Source organism: Plectropomus leopardus, chromosome 15, assembly GCF_026936395.1.
Source record: "Plectropomus leopardus strain MGB_pleo_1.0 chromosome 15, ASM2693639v1, whole genome shotgun sequence".
NCBI lineage: Eukaryota > Metazoa > Chordata > Actinopteri > Perciformes > Serranidae > Plectropomus > Plectropomus leopardus.
In genome coordinates, this window is record NC_142190.1 from 9,617,034 (window position 1) to 9,634,297 (window position 17,264).

The window sequence follows — 17,264 nt, forward strand, 5'->3', positions numbered from 1 at the left end:
AAATGCTGGTGTAGCCTGTTTCGAATGCAGGTACACTTCATTCAAATACTTTGTACAATTTATTAAGTAATTTGCACAACAACCCAATCACCAGAAAAACTGCTCTCACTGTACACTTCTGAAAACCACTAGTACACTACATTTATTCATAATTCTGGAGCAGATACGCTGAAACTTTTGCGTCTCTCAACAACGCTGTGGTTAATGTGTCATAATGTGTAGGCACGAAAAACCCTTAATTATGTATATTGATTACTTTTTTGGTTTAAAGCACCCACATTTGATGGCACAAAAGTGGCTAAAAAAGAAGGACAGGTCGGTGAAAAATACCGAGATTCAGAACGCCAAGTTTCAGTGCCACAGACATCGCTGGGGAGTGCCACAATGTACAGCTAAAAACACCCAGGTTTAGTGGCACAAACACCATTGGAAATAACACAAAAGGTCCCCAAAAATCACATGGTTTTGTTTGTTTGGTGGTTTTGAACAGTGGTCTGCAGTGGTTTGCAGCTTGGCAGCCAAATCACCATCCACCATTCATCCATCGGCTCATATACTGTGCCACTTTAGAGAAACTGATATGCTATGTTGCTTTGTATGCGACATGCAAATAGAACTTTCTGCGTTTTGCAAAATGTACTAACCCATCATTTTGTTGTGGTGACTGGGATGCTCACAAAGTCGACATCTTTTGGAAAAGTTTTGAAACATTTTGATAGCACTGTTATTTTCCCCCACTTATCTTATAAAAGCAAAGTTCTTAGGACTCACAGAGTTGGCTGTTGAAGTTGAAAAGTTTTCTGATTGACTGGCCGATACCTACATCGACTCGACTAAACTGTCAATTGAAGGCTGCACACAGTCGTTTATTATTTCATGATGACTTAATTAGGACAAATAATTTAATCATTATAAAATGACTGCGTGCGACCCTCTGTTGAGAAATTACATATTATTACGTTTGCTAATCAAGAATGAATATTTAATACTACCCCATACTGTAAATATCAGGCTGAAGTTGAATTATCCAAAACTATGATTAAATAGCCCTATAACCTGATTTAATTTAAGCATAATTAATCATCTTCCTCTTTCACTCCAGACAGGCAAAGCCAGAAACAACCTAGAGGACAAATCTGTCTCTTATTTACTTTCTTTTGTGAGAAGCATACGTGTTTTACATTATATTTACATGCGTATACATGTAACACGTTTACAGCTGCTTGTGTTGACAATATCTCTAGAATCTGTGATAACTGTTAAATTAAATTTAGGTTTGAGCACTCTGTCTCATCAGGTGACATGGCATGACAAAATTTTATTAATCTTGAAATGTCAAAGATAATTACTTTAAACAGTTACTGTCATATCTTGTCTGCATTATGAAGATGGTAAATAGCAGAAGACAGACAAACACACTGCTTGTTTTCTTCTTTTTATGAGGTTTGTTAATGATAATAAAATTGTAAAATAACACTGCCAGCCTTAAATTTAAAAAATGAAAACAACTGGTAAAAAAAATATGAATCCACATTAAAAAACTTGCCCTTTTGTACCCTCGTAATGTCCTCCAACTTTGTCTTTGTAGTTCACTCTGAGCAGATGGAGCTGCCCACATGACAGCTCTTTCACTGAGCTCAGTGCGTACTCTCATTACTGACAAAAGCAGGGAGTCCAACCTCTCTGCTCCCTGTAAAGTGTAATTTTAGTCGTAATTTTTTATAGCATGCAGTTTCCTCATCTTCAAGATTTTTTAAATTGTCTTCACTCCCTTCCTCCTGTCATAACAAAGAGGTGGTGATAGAATCTACAGCTGGAAATTGAATAATTTAAACTCAGAGCTGTCATTGTTGGGCACGTGCAATATTCACTTCATGTCAGCCCACTGACATCCCTCCACATTTGTCATACTTTTAATTTTAGACTTACTTTTTACTTAGATTTTGCACTTATATTAGTTAGATTTTATTGTTGAATATGTATTATCTCTCATAGCCATGCCTTATTCTATATATGGGAAGGTTTTTTTTATAGCATGCATCATTTGAGGATGACAAATTTATAGTTTCGTTATGCTTGCAACATTTTTGCTTCGCTAAATTAGAAACTGGCAAACGGTTGTATGCCTGTGCATCAGTCAGGTTTTTTTTACAGATTACATCCATGTCTGCGAAAAAATGGATGCTTCACATACATCTCCCCCCCGCCAGCATAAAAGATCTGTGCTATCAACACAGTTTTAAAGGTGGGCACCCAAAATTAGTTTCAGTGATTCAGTATCCGACCAAATGTCCTCTCTTCTGTTCTTGAGATATGACATGACGTAATGGCCAAAATGATGCAGAATATTATGATGTCACATTGAAGTTGACCTTTGACCTTGTGTGTGTGTGTGTGTGTGTGTGTGTATATATATATATATATTTCATCACCTCATCATTATGTCCTGTTTTAAGTTTGTTATAATTAGCATGAGAATGTTTGAATTATGGCCAAAAACATGTTTTGTGAGGTCACAGTGACCTTGACCTTTGACCACTATATTCTCACTGGGTCATCATTGAGTCCAAGTGGACATTTGTGCTAAATTTGAAGACATTCTTGAGAGTGTTCTTGAGATATCATGTTCGTAAGACTGAAACAGATACAGTCACAGTGACTTTGACCTTTGACCTATGACCACCAAAAGCTATTCAGTTTTTCGGTTTGTCCAAGTGGATGTGTGCCAAATTTGAAATTATCTTAGAGCGTTCTTGAGATATTCTGTTCATGAGAATGAGATTAGTTTGGATGCAAGGTCAGGTTGACCCTGAATGTGAGAATGAGATGGACGGAGGGACGGGCTGATGGACAACCTTTAAACAAAATGCCTCCGGCTATGGCTATCGCTGGCACGGAGGCCTAAAAATGTTGACCTTGAACAGTTTTATCTGTAGTAATGTTTTTTGTTTTTTTTTTCCCATTATCGTTTATTATTATTTTATTTACTTCACAACTTGAGAGCTTGAGTAAGATTCAAACTTTATCCCGTTATTACCTGAACAAATCTATGAGTCAACAGGAGTCAAAACAAGGTCTATTTAATGAACAAGCTGCATCCTCAGCTCACAGTGTCGCTCTAAGCAGCTCATGTATTGACAAAATGTAGATTGCAATGCATTGGACTGGGGACTATTGACATTGCAATAGCAAAGACACATCCCGTGGCAGGGAAAATTTTCTTGGTGCAGTGAGAGATGACCTTGCTGAATACATATTCTGAGGCAACGCTGATAGAGCTTCAGTAGCTTGGGAAATTGAACCTGTGTTATAAAAGAAAAGCATACAGGATGACAAGCAAACACTGCATGCGTGTGATTGATTTAGTCATTAATCTGAGCTGTGTGTGTACGCCGGTGCGTGTGTGTGTGTGTGAATGCACACACATAAATGTTTGTGTGTGTTTAAAGAGCCTTTCGCTGTGCACACATGGATAAGACTCCTTGTGTTTAACTGCTGCGTCCCTCAGCCCACCTCCATCCTCTCATGTCTTCCATTCTATTGATTGGCATACAGAGCAAACACACGGGTCGCCCACGCAGGAGAAGAGAAGTCTTGTCTGTAGTGGCAGGTCAACTAAGGAAGCACTGTGACCTTTGACAACAAGAAATATTTTGCTTGCTCTCCAGGTTTTTTTTTTTTTTATCAAATATGCTCCATTTTTAGATCTGGTTTACTCCAGTAAAGCCAAGGAAATAACCTATTTTCCAATCACCATGCTCCGTTGAGCTTGTTTCTTATATTCTTAGTTGATACTACTACTACAACAAATTTTAATACTTGCACTGTTATGGATGTGGCATTTTCAAATTTCATAGTAATTGTAGAATGACACTAAAGGCTTTCAGTTAATTCAATTCAATTCAGTTCAATTCAATTCGATTTTCTTCTACTATATTCCATTCAATTTTTTGTGCCCAGTTATGTCTGTGTGCTCAAGGACCTCTCATGGTTGCAGTGATTCACAGTTTTTGGAAAACCTATTTTACTGGCCAGTCTTTTTTTTTACACTAACTGACAGCTGAATCCTCACTTCTCCTAACCGATAGGGACGCAAGTGATCTACAAAATACTACCCATTTCCCATCAAAATGAGTGTGTGTATGCAGGTTTTTAAACACAGGAAAACCAATGAAAAATAGATGATGAACTGCCTTCCCATGGCCAGTAGACCCGAGTTGAGATGCTTTTCTGTTCTTCCTTCTTTTTAAAAAAAATGTTTCTAATGTTGGGGCTGGAAGACAGGTTAATAAACAGTAGAAGGCGCGAGGTCAGTGAAAACGTTTCAATTGTTAATATTTTCTTTTTAAAACTGGTTTACTTATATAGTGCTTTTTTCAAAATCTGTGTCAACAACATTTTAAATGATGTTCCAGTTCTGCATGAAAGGGCATGGACAATATTTTGTGGTGATCTGTCATTGCATCATGCCAGCAAAGGGGCTAAAATTTATGAGTCCAAGTTGGTGTTGTATTTCCATTGCTGCCCATTGAAGCAAGTCGAAGCTGGATTGATAAATACTCGTGACTACTGCTGAGTTATTTATCTTGGGAGTGAATGTGGACTGTAACCTGTGTCACTAAAAAACAACAGCCAAATGTTTGTGGGTGTTTATGTGTTTGCTGGAAATGCACTATTGTGAAAGACATTTCCAGCAATCAGATACAGTTACAAACAAACATCTATTCTGTTGCATGCTACATTTTGGCATTCATCATGGCTCAAAGACTGACAAACCACAGAAAAGTGTGGGCTAATTTAAAGACAGAAAATCTGCTCCATACCTGATATGTTATGATGAACTAAAGCAAAAGGAATAAGTTCCTGTTTTTGTTATATTCACCACAATCTTGATTGCAATGGAGCTGGTAGGGACAATATAGCGAGATTCAACTCTTCTTTGTTTGGGAAAGGAGAGGGAGGGGGTTTGTTTGTTTGTCCATATAGCCTGTCTACTCTGGTTCCAGTGCTGTCATGCATACACACTGGACACACAGCCTGCCCTGCACTGCCTGATTCCCACCAACAGACACACCTGGCGGAGATTCTGCACTCTACTGGGAGCATTTTCCTAGTTTATGTCATAGATGAAGGTTTGGAGTTCATCACATGCGAGATGTAAGGCTGCCTTTGGCTACACATAAAGTGAATACAGACCTTGGAAATACTGCATTTTTGTTGTTTTCATCTTTGGCTCTGTTACATGTGATCTCTATCTTGTTGCTTTTATTTCTTTCTATTTCAGTTTTATTTATTGCACACACGGAGAGCTCTTACTCCAGAGTAAAGGAAGATTAATTAAAAGCTTATGCAAGAGGGTAGATTTCCATTTTTTTTAAATTAAATACTTTTATTAGGTTCTTAAGTATAAAATTTCACAAGTGACTTTGGAGACAAACACCAAATTCTGCGTGACTGGACTAATAACGGCATCAATGATGAATCCAACTTCTGACATTTTCTAAATATTAATTTCAAACATATTGTATTTAAAACCTTTAAAAGGGGTTAGGCTGCCAATATTGCGACATTTCTAACTCTCTGAAGTACTGCAATCATTGGCAAATAGTTCAAAAGGGTACGAGCGCCATGTTTGGCAGCTTACATACTCATTTGGCACATCTGTTTCAGTCCAACGCAATAGAATGCAAGATAGATCTAACATGAACCTGAACACTGAGCAGGCGGCTTATTAGGGTGCTTGAATTTGAACGAGTCAAATATTTTTTTGGTCTTGACACTTTTAGAAAAGGTGAAACCATATTTTCTAAGTATTTCACTGCTGAGGATAAAAAAGTGTGCACTGATATATGATTTTTACATTAAAGCCAGATGAGGTGATGATTGTCATTGGCAGTGTGTGCTGGTGTGTGTTTCTGTTGCTGCTCTGTTGGCATCGGGATGCAGAGACCACCACTGCTTGGTGGCAGCAGCATAGGTTTGTGACCGAGAACAGGCCTGTGGAGGACTGGGCTCCATCCAATCAGCCCCGAGGGAGGATCTCTTACTGTTCAATTCTAATTCATGTACATATAAATAACTGTCACTGGCACTGCTAATTGGATTAAAAGGCTTGGTAGGGGAGAGACAGGAGAGAGGGGGAGTGAAGGCAGCACAGAGGCAGCATGACTTGATCTACAGCATACAATTATTTTCTTGTAAGGACAGCTTTGGAATAGAGTTATAATAATTTTGTATTTTTCATTAGCTTTATTTCATTTTTATTCATTTCAGTTTTTATTTGTTAGAAATGGTTTTCTTTTTATTATGATTATTTACTACTACTACCATATTATTATTATTATTATGAGATTATTTGTCAGGGCAATATTTAAGAAGGTCAGTATAGGATTTACAATACATTCTCAGACGTACTGTGTTGAAAATTTGATGGAATTAACAAAGACTCAAACTAATGACATTTCCTGTTTTATTATATTCTAGTTAGTTTTGTTAATATCCAATATCATTTCACTTTGTTTTCTTTTTCATCTTAAGTATTTTTTTTATAAAATTTCAGTTCACTAAAATTTTCATTTTTCACTCCTAGTTCGTGGTTTTAGTTTAGTTTGGGTAAACTATGATAACCTTGCTATGCAAGCAGACTCTGACCAGGCACATATCCAAGTCTCATTAATCCAGTCGTATGCTAAGTTCCCAAACAAACGGCCCTTTTCGATGGGGAACTGAATTAGAAGTGAAGTCTATCTACGCTCTTTATTTTTTTTCTGATTTTCCAGTTTGACAAGATCCATGCCATATTCATAAAAGTCAACTGACAACATCAGCAACACAATGAATTTGTGAACTGCTGCAAGTCCAAATATACAAAACGAAAGTGAAATAAAAACGTTAAACTGTTTTTAAAATGAATGAGTGATTATTACAAACATTAACACCCTGGCTTAAACCATACACTGACTAAAAGAGGTGAACATGGTCCCCGTGATGTCACCCACTGGGCTCCACATATTTGTGAATCCTGTTTTGAAGCCTCAAATTTGGTCTTTTTACCATTGACATCTTGGTTTTTTTGTTTGTTTTTTCGTTTTTTGGAGCCAAATGTGACCATATTTGGACAGGAGCGTGGAGCTCTGAGCTTTTCAGTCACAAGGTAGCCAAAAGTCTCTGTGTCTACCTGTCAGAGGCTCTATCGCGATTTGACTTTTTACACCATATCTTATTGATATACTTTTTTAAACCTTGGTAATTTTAATTACATTTTTTAACTGGATGGAGGATTTGCTAGCTTGAAGATTTCCTTTTTAACGATCGGGTTGTTTTATGTTATTTTCGTCCTGGAATAAAATATAATGGCTGCGTGTGGGGGGGTCGCAAAAAGTACTCACTTTTAAAAGAGGACATCCAGCGCCCAAAGTCGGATCTTCGGAAGACGGACCGGCTGTTGGAGAGCTTTGTCTCCATACTGCTCAAGCAACACATATCTCCTACTCCCAGTCTGGCTGTCTGACTCAATCGTCCCGCTCCTCAGTGTCATCTACCATCTGGGCTTCTGCGGGAACCCTTCCCTGGCTGCCCTCGACGCATGCCGGCATTTCCACTGCCCACCCGGAGGGTCCAACAGCAGAGGCCGGCTTGCGAACACTGGAGGCACGGACACTGGGCCCGAACACCACCGCTGCTCCTCTGGACCCGGACAACACAGCGCCAGATGATCCGGAGGTCGGCGCGGGAACTAAGCCCATGGAACTGGCTCACAGTTCCTCTCCCAAGCCTGGACAGAGGTGGTGCGCCGTGGCCGTAAGTGGGAGTGGATTGGGGCGAGGGTTCCCCCTTTATCTCCTTTAACCATCACAAACCGCTTCACCTCTCTGGTGGACATGGCTCCTGCCCGTCCTGGTGATCCTCCGGCGGTCGCGGCTCAAGCTCCCGGCTCCGCTGCACCTACTCCACCTGTGACCAACGCTGGTCGGGTAGCTCACTCCACCACAACCAGGAACCGCCGAAGGATGCTGCAGGAGGGTGTCAACGGACACTCAGGGGGTCCTCCACGGACTCCACTCTGGCGGCTCGTGCTGCTGGTACTCTCTCGGGCACCGCACAGACTAATCTCCTACGGCTGGGTCATCTGTGCACCCTGTGTCCAGCCGGCGGTCATCACCTTCTTCCAGCGGGACCTCCACCGGGCTTGGCCTCTCCGTTACCACCACCACCTGAGAGTCGCAGCCGAACCGGAGCCCTCGGCTGCCTCCACCACACCGCGGCCCTGGTCGGGGCTCTCGGCCTGGTCCCACTACCATCGTCATCGTGGACTCCATCATCGGGCAGGTGAAAACACAATCCTCCACCACTCTGTGTTTCCCCGGCGCCCCCGTCAATGGTTCATGTGGGCACCAGTGATGGAGAGAGATCTTAAAACAAGATTTTATCCGTCTTTTTCATCCTGCAACAACCCGGAGTGAGAGCCTTCTTTTCCGGTCCTGTCCGGCGGGATGGCGCGGTTCTCCGAGCTTCTGACTCTCAGTGCCTGTCTCGCCACTGCCCGCCGAGAGCGCAGTGTTGTTTTTATTATCAATTTTAAATCTATTATGGGAATGCAAGAACTCTTTAGCACGCGACGGCCTCCATCTAAATCTTCAGGGATCGTGCAAGCTTTCCGCCAATATAAACTTTACAATTTTGCACCACATGTACATTCAGCTTTCCACAAACCAACTTCACTTATCATTATCATCGTCATCATCCACCAGCTCAAGTGACTGACTAATGACCTCACTTGACCCAGGTACATTTATCAGCCACCCTCCATGGCACCACTGGCTCCCCCTGCAGTAAACATGCACTCAGTGACTATTTGACAATCCCAGTCACTGTCACCAGCAGACAGAACACAACACACAGACTTTTACCCAACATGTCAATCAGCCTACACACAACAAGGGACACACTTTGGACCTCGTAATAACTTCTGGCCTGTCTGCACAAATATCCTCAGTTACTGATATGGGCATCTCTGATCATTTTTGAGTCTTTTTTTAGTGTCAGTGGTTTTATACAACAAGATATTCCAAAAGGAATTGTCCAAAAATGCTAATTTTAACACAAATTTTATTGAGCTTTTAAGTGACACTCCTGCAGACTTTTTACCGCCCTCTTGCAATTTTATTGTAGATAATTTTAACAGTAAATAAGGGTCAACCCTTGACCTTGAATGAAGAAATTAAACAACTAAAGAGAAATTGTCGAATTGCAGAAAGAAAATGGAGCAAGAATAAATTAGTGATCAATTACCAAATTTTACATGAACAAATGACAATCTACAATAAAGCAATGAAACAAGCAAGGCCAGCACACTTGCTGAATCAGACTCTTCAGGTCATTGAGTTCTGTCTTAGCACTTCGTGGTCAATTGCAGCAGACACTGAGATGCTACAGCTGGCGCTTTTTAAGACACTGGTGAGCAACTGCAGATGTATCAGTCAGCAGCAATAAAAGCAGAAAGAGATTTGGAAAAAATGAACTATGAAGAATGCAAGAAAGGCAGATCTATCTGATCCAAATCTAAATCTAAGAGAGACTGAGAGAAGCTGAAATGGAGAAAGAATGCGGATTGATCGTACGCACCACACAAACAGTAATTGCTGAGAGGAAAGCATGTCTTGAAGCAAGAAAGAAGCAGGAAAAGCTGCAACATGGATAGAGGATGTGGTGAGGAGAAGGAAAGTAGGTGTGAGGAGGGCTTACCTGGTTCCTGTGCAGCTCCTGTGTTGGAGAAGGAGGATAGATGGGGAAGGGTAGAGGGGAGGGAAAGAAAACAGAAAGGGGGGTTAGCATTCAAAGCCCCATTTAAATTTAATTGCCCCCATTTGCTCATGCAAAGAGGTGCATGCTTGTAAAGTACAGGAGAAGCAAGGTAAGAACGCAAAGACAAGTCATTCATGCTGTTCCCCTCTGCAGAAACCATAACAGAACACAGCAGATTTGCAAAACAAGGAGTCATTGATGTTTAGGTGTGAGGTTTGAACTCCAAAGGCAAACTTATGGCTACAAACTGGCATTGATCAGCATCATCTTTTTGAAGTTAATACCAAAAATTTGTGGATCCCAAGTCCTGCGAAAATACCTCGTGTTAACATCTTTCATCTATATTTGGCTAGCTCCATGCCAAACTTCTAAATCACAAATATCCTTGGAAGTTTTTTTTTAGAAGAAACAGCTCCACAGAGATATGCCAAAACTCTGAACAGCAGCACACAATAACGACGCCGTTACCTTTGCCTTTCATGCATAGTTTGGCGAGATGAAACCGGAACAGAGTCAGCTCAGGTTAATAAATGTGTGAGAAATGACACCATAGGCAACAGCATGAAGTTGCCAGGCAACCAGCAGGAAGTCATTGCTATGAGCCAAGAGACAGTCAAGTACATAACCCCCACACAACTGCAACTTGCCACTCTTATAATTGGGTTTTTGTAGGGAAAAACATACTTGATATAAGGTGTTAACTGGTGAGCTTTAGAGGTGTTGGGTGGATTTTTTTTCAACCATTGGATGGATTTGATTAGCTGTAGTCTTTATAATAGGTTAACCCTTTGGCACCTGAGCAAATTGGCTTGATTTCTTTGAAAAACATGGGGAGAAGGCAATGAGCAATGAGAAGAAATGGCCCCAAAAAATGGCAAGAATTTTGTAAGTGCAAAAAAATTACCTGAAAATTTTGAGAAAAAAAGACAAACAAGATTTGGAAAAAGAGCCTAAAAATTTAATTATTCTTTAAACATAATTTTATTGTAATTATGATCATTATAAACATAGTTTCCCCTAGCTTTTTTTTCTTTTTTTCCCCATAACTTAAAAAAAGAATAATTCTATAAAGCTACACATTTCTTGCAGTATGTGGGGCATGTAACACTACTAATAACAATACTAATAAAGAAAACTCAGGGTTATAAAGTGTAAATACTTGTTAAAACGTGTCTAAAGGCAGCACAAGGAAAGTGATGTCGCTCTTTATTTAAAGGGTAAAGCCGACAGTCTGCTGGCTGTAGCTTCATATTGACAGTGCTATCAATCTCCTTCTTCATCAAACCCATCGTAAACGTGGCAGCAAAACACACACTTTTAAATAGATAAGTAAAAATGAACTAACTGGCTGAGACTGACTCAGCTGGGACATGTGTATAAAATGCAGCATTGCAGGGAAGAGAAGCCTTGGCCCTCAGTCTACAGTCTGGCACCCGTTTAGGCCCCCATCGTTGAAGAACATTTTTCAGCCAAGTAAGCATCAGGATTCCAGCTACGAGGAGGCTTTTGATTAGAAAACCTATTTCCTCTTCAACTTTTGCCAAATTTCAATCATGGTGATATTCTAATTACCATTATCCCGAGCAAGACAGAGAGGCAGAGATGGAGTGGGTGTGTGTGTGAGTGAGGCAGAAGAAGAGGAGTGAAAGGGAGGCAGTCTTTGCATGTAAGCGGGGGAAAATCGGAAGAAAATGCAGCGTGAAGATCAAGTGAAACAAAGAGAAGAATTCCGGCTCTTTTACATCCTGCTACACAGAAGCATTTGTGATAAAGATGTTTCTCATTTGTGTTTCTAAAAACTCTGGGCTGCAAGCTCGAGTGCCTCAGAGTGCTTCAAACCACCTAGGTGGTACGATGCATCTTCCAGCCAAACCAAAAATAGAAATTACATTCATTTCTAAGCTACTGCAGTCATTTTTAAACTGTTAACCCTTTGAAACCTGAGCAAGTTCATTCGATTTCTTTCAAAAACATGGAAAGAAGGTCATGAGCAACTTAACAGAAATTAAGTAAAAAGTAAGAGGAAAATTACCTGAAAATCAGCAAAAAAGTGAAAATGACCCCAAGAAATGTACAGAATATTGAAAAACATAATTTTACATATATAATAATGATGATTATGGACTTTGTTCCCTTAGTTTTTTATATTTTTTAATAAATATTTCCCGTTTATTTAAACAAATTTTCGGGTCATTTTTTTGTCACCCTATAAATAACCCTGTGCCACACTGTATATTGTGCAATATTGTATATATGTTGATAGTTGTTAATAGTTGCAAAATTGACTCATATTTTTATATCTGTTCTTTTTTCTATATATTTTTTCTTGTTTTTTAAGTGCGTGTGTTTTATATTCACTTTTTCATATTTTATATTCTATGTTTAATGTTGCACTGAGCTGCAGTAACAAGTGAATTTCCCCGGTGTGAGGATCGATAAAGGCCGTCTTATCTTATCTTAATTTCTTGCAATTTGTGGTCTATTTTCCCCATGTTTCCAAAAATCACACCAATTTGCTCAGGATTCAGAGGGTTAAACTGCTTGTGAGAGGCGTCCGAACACAGCACAAGAGAACCGCTGTCAAACGAGGTATTAAGGGGTTAATGGGCAATGCAAATTCAAATTCATGCCATTTCGATAAAGTCTGGCAGCTACAACAAAAGATTGAAGGTGATGGAGTTTGACAGCCTGCGATCTCACCTGAAAAGCTTTTACCAGCTATAAGCTGCAGCGCTCACCTAAAGAGTAAAGAGGAAGTCATAAAGTCTCCCAGCACAGCATCACTTGTCTCCTGCTTAAGCATTCAGCCGCAGCACACAGGAAGCAGAGTAACAAAGTGCTTCAGAGAGCCACATAGTCAACCCAGACCACCCTCGAGTTCAGGTTCACGCGGTGTGATGGGGTGAGGGGGGTTTGCTTTGGGGAGATTACACAGCAATAGGCGAGACATGGAGCAGCTCTCCCCATGTTAAGTAAATGGAGAGCGGGGGAAGAATAACTGCTCGGTCGCTTTGCCCCTTATGGGTCTTGTGGGAGTCTTCGCTATCCCACCCCGACCTACAACCTCCAGAGGTGAGGTTAAATGACAAGGACTGCAGAGATGCATTAAACATGAGTCATTTGGACAGAGAGCTAGACGTTGGACCACTCCAGAGATGATAGGGACATTAACCAGGGTTTCACCAGGGCCTGAGCTGCATTTAATGAAGGCCTCCACTACCTCCCAATGTCTCTCTCTACGTTTGACTCACAGCCAGGGAGCTAAGTAGTTCAAGATAAACACAGCCACTACTCTTTCTGGCTACAGTTGTTGGGTTTTCTGCCCGCCTCTCCTCCCACTATTCTCGCTCTCCAGCGCGTCAACTTATAGTCTGTTTGTTGTGAGCAGCAGTCAAGACCCACTTGTGAAGATCTTGTCAGGTAAAAAAAAACAACAGCAGTCAAGTACAAAGTGAGCCAAAAACAATTGTCAATAAAATAAAATGTTACTATAATGTATACTAATGAGTCACTATATCTTACTAAAAATGTGTTGAATTTAATTCAACCTGATTGAGCCATTTCTACCATTTATTTTAGGTATGTTATGGTAAAACCTCACCTCCTGTAGGAAGTTAGTCACAAGAAAAATCACGCCAGACAAAAGGGTTCTGTGTGGTGAGATTTTCAGAGGTAGGCATTTATATTCAACATGGCTTCAGAGGTATTACTGAACAGATTTATGTAACTTTATATAAAAAATGTATATCGTATGGGGGTCATATAGATTTTTTTAAAAACACACTCTACCAAACAGCTGATTTGGCCTTTTATGGTAGAGGTTGTGAAGCTAAGCTAATAAAATTAAGACTGACTATTTGAAAAGATATAAATGTAATAAATGTAATAAATGTAATGATACATTTAATAATCTCATCCATAATATATATATTACTGTCTAAAACCAAACTGTCTAAAACCAAACAAAAAAAGTAGTGATAATAAATTCACATTTTTTATGAAATAAAAAAAGGATGTATATCCACTGTTGTTTATACCATATATTTAATGTTATTCCATCATATATTTGGTGAAAGAAATTATATCAGCATGATTTTTTTCACTATTTATGAGGTGTTTTCAAAGTACTCTAATAGTAAATATGCGTGGAAATAATATTAGTACTGGTAATACCGCTAATGCTATGGTCAAATTGTATACTAACATATTATAATCATTATAAATGATTTGTAATTTTGTAATTTCTCAACCATTTGGTAGATGCCTATATTTAAAAAAACTGTGGAGTCTATTAAAACTTTATGTAAATGTTTGCTATTATGTCCCCAAGGACATAAAAAAATGCAAATGCATGTTTTGCCATTGCGAGGACTTAAAATGGACATTGAGAATCCAGTATATATATTATATAATTTGAATATTATTTCTGCATCGCTGTCTGTTATTCTTATCCTATTGTACTCAACAGAGCAACTCACAAGTTAAATGCTGACATCTGGAAACATTGCTAAAAGTCTGATGAGGCAAGAAACACAAGCAATCAGACACTGTGAGCAAACCTCCAGGTAAGCCAGAGTATTTGGAAGAAAAAGCAAAGGCGAATGGAAAATTACAACACAAGCTGTCCGTTGTAAACATCCATCACCGTTTACAGACAAACTTACTCGTTCAAAATTGGCCCACAGCACTTAATCCAGTTGTGCACATCTTTCCTGTGGAGTGAGGCAATATTTCGGACAGTTTGGTGCTCTCACTTTAACTTTTAAAGGTCCTGTGTGTAGGATTAAGGGGGATAAACTGGCAGTAAAGTTATATAACATTCATTGCTATGTGTAATCACCTGAAACTATGAATCACTGTGTTTTTGTTACCTTAGGATGAGTTCTTTATATCTACATAAGGAGCGGGTCCTTTTCAATGGAGTCAAAGAACAGACAAACCAATTATGGACATTTGTGTTTTTACACTTTCATGTTGGCCATAATTCTTCTACATGCTTGGAACATGAGAGAAGTTTCAGTTGGTTGCAATCTGCAACCTCACAGCTAGATGTCACTAAAGCCTACAAACTGGACATTTGACCCCAAATACTCTGCAAAATCTGTAATGAATATTTATGAAAACATAAAATTTACAGTTTTTGTCTGGCAGCCATACTGCCAGTAATTTGACCAGTTTTTGCTTTATTAAAGGCGAAACATTTGTGAAATAACAGCATTTCTCTGTAGAACATTTAGTGCTGTCACGATATTTAAGGTGTTTGATAATCTGTGTTGTTCCTGCCAGTCATTTGACCTTTTTAAAAAAAATCTAAGAAAAATGTATTCATTTTTTAATACAGTGTAGGCTTAACTTTTAGCTTGTTACAACCTGTCTGATGATCCAGCTGTTTTTTGGGTTTTTTTTTGATGCCCTGTTGGATTTAGTTGTATTGATAATAGATGCATAGACATAAACATATACATACAGGCAAATATATAGTAGGTATTATGTGCATTCATACAGAGAGAAGCTAGAAAAAATGACCCAAGTTGCATTAAACCAGACCTATACTAAAGCCATATCTTGTGATACCAGTGTTATTGCCATAGCATACTCCTAAAGGGGCCACACTCCATAAATAAAAGGAGACAGTAAAGACCACTGCCCCTGATACTGTAACTGATATTTGGATTCTGCTGAAGCAATATATCTTATTATTAAGAATCCTTTGAATAATGTATGTTTCATGGTTGTAGATCCATAAAAATGTACGCGCAGGTCTTAGTTCTTGAAATATTGTGACGTTGTGTAAGTTTAGTGCACACTGCAAAAATGAACACACCATATCTTACTCTAATGTGTGTGCGTGAATGGACAGACAAACCAGCTGACCAAAATCACCATTCCTAGACAAAAGAAGAAAAAAAAACAATATAGTAGAGGATTGCAAAATGCACACCACTAGTGAATCTAAATATATTGATATGCTGCAATGGAACAGGACCTTTACCCCCTATGAATTTAGAACAATGTTGGTCCCACCACTGAGACACTGAGCATTTGTAAAATAATAAAACCAAAGACACGTTTTTAAAAAAGAGCCAACCTCACATGGCAATGAAAAAAACCTCTCAGGTGTTATGAGAGCAGTCTAAAAAAAAAAAAACTAAAAAAAACTCAGACATAACAGCCCTGCTTTCATCTGTATTCATCAGGTGAGGGAGGCCTGGACACTCTCCTCCTCGCCAGAAACACAATAATAACAATGGCTTCCTCCGACACAGCACGACAACACGCTTCCAAGCGCGTCATCTTCAAACGTAACTCTTGGTTAATGGCCTGGAACACACATTCAATGTCTATCAAAGAAGGACGTTGCTGGGATGGATGCACATGCTGACAACCTCTCTAGCTCGCTCCTCGATCACACAAACACACGCTAACACTGTGTCCCTGTAACACTCCTACCAGCACCCACACACACACACACACACACAGAGAGAGAAGCCCTCCCTCCAGTCAGTTTAAGTATAGCAAGCAATAATGTGTTGATTAAATCTGTGATCAGCTGCCTAAGGGGCATGAAATTGGACATGATGAGTGTGGCACATTAAAAACTAATTATCAATAGCACCAATCCTATTGTCTTTCTTTTAAACCAGTCACAGCAGTAAATCAAGTGTGGAGAATGGAACACTATGTGCTCTATCACAATCAGCTCTGGGGTTACAACCATACCTGGATCCTGGCTGCTTCAAAGCTTTTTTTTGATAAAAATGAATCTATTATTTACTGCCTGTAGCACTTCCTTATTGTATTACAAACTCGCGGAGAGTTGACAAAATATGCTGCCTGCAGGGAATCAAGCTGCTTTACCTATAATGCTGCACAATTTAAAAGGTAAACCAGAAAAAAAAGTTCTTATTTGTGTCCTCCCAAACCCTGATGCAGCACTCAAACGTGTCTTTTAAATCTCCACATGCCTGCATGAACACTTAGAAAAGTACGCTATCGAATCTTCCCCCGTCATTTGGCCTCTGTATGACTTTCTGAGATTTTGTAAAATTCAACTTTGGAAATACGAGCAAAGGACAAAGTCAGGTAACGTTACAAAGCGACAAAGTCTGCACAGGAACGAGGACTCCAGGGAGGGACACTTCAATGAACTGACCCCCATCTATCTTTTCAGGTCTTTTTGCATGTAGCCTCTTCTTAAGGATGCTTTCAAGATGGCACCTGCTGTGGTTGCTGAGAGACTCATGATGCAACTGCAAAGTCTCTATATTTCATCACCAACAATGTGCCGTGGGACAGAATCTGCACTTGTCTCGTCTCACCAAAAGGATTTCTACTCAGTTATGCACTGAACTGTAAAGCAGCTGTCATTTGATGTAACCTACGAGGTATAAACATTGCCTTTTTTTCCCACTTCTCTCCTTCCTCCTCCTTTTTTTTCTCTCCTTGGATGTTGCTCACCC

General features: G+C 39.5%; 1 protein-coding gene across 5 annotated transcripts in view; it reads right to left on the minus strand.

Annotated features, from left to right (window-relative positions):
• cadm1a (cell adhesion molecule 1a) overlaps nt 1-17,264 on the minus strand; it is a 444,596-nt gene that overhangs the window by 135,129 nt on the left and 292,203 nt on the right. For 4 of the 5 annotated variants that reach the window (XM_088088619.1, XM_042499348.2, XM_042499346.2 and 1 more), the window contains exon 2: nt 9,745-9,762. The exons of the other annotated variant lie outside the window; for it this stretch is intronic. In XM_088088619.1, the coding sequence (XP_087944745.1) occupies nt 9,745-9,762 (18 nt within the window). The remainder of the gene's footprint in view (nt 1-9,744; nt 9,763-17,264) is intronic. 5 annotated transcript variants of the gene reach the window in all.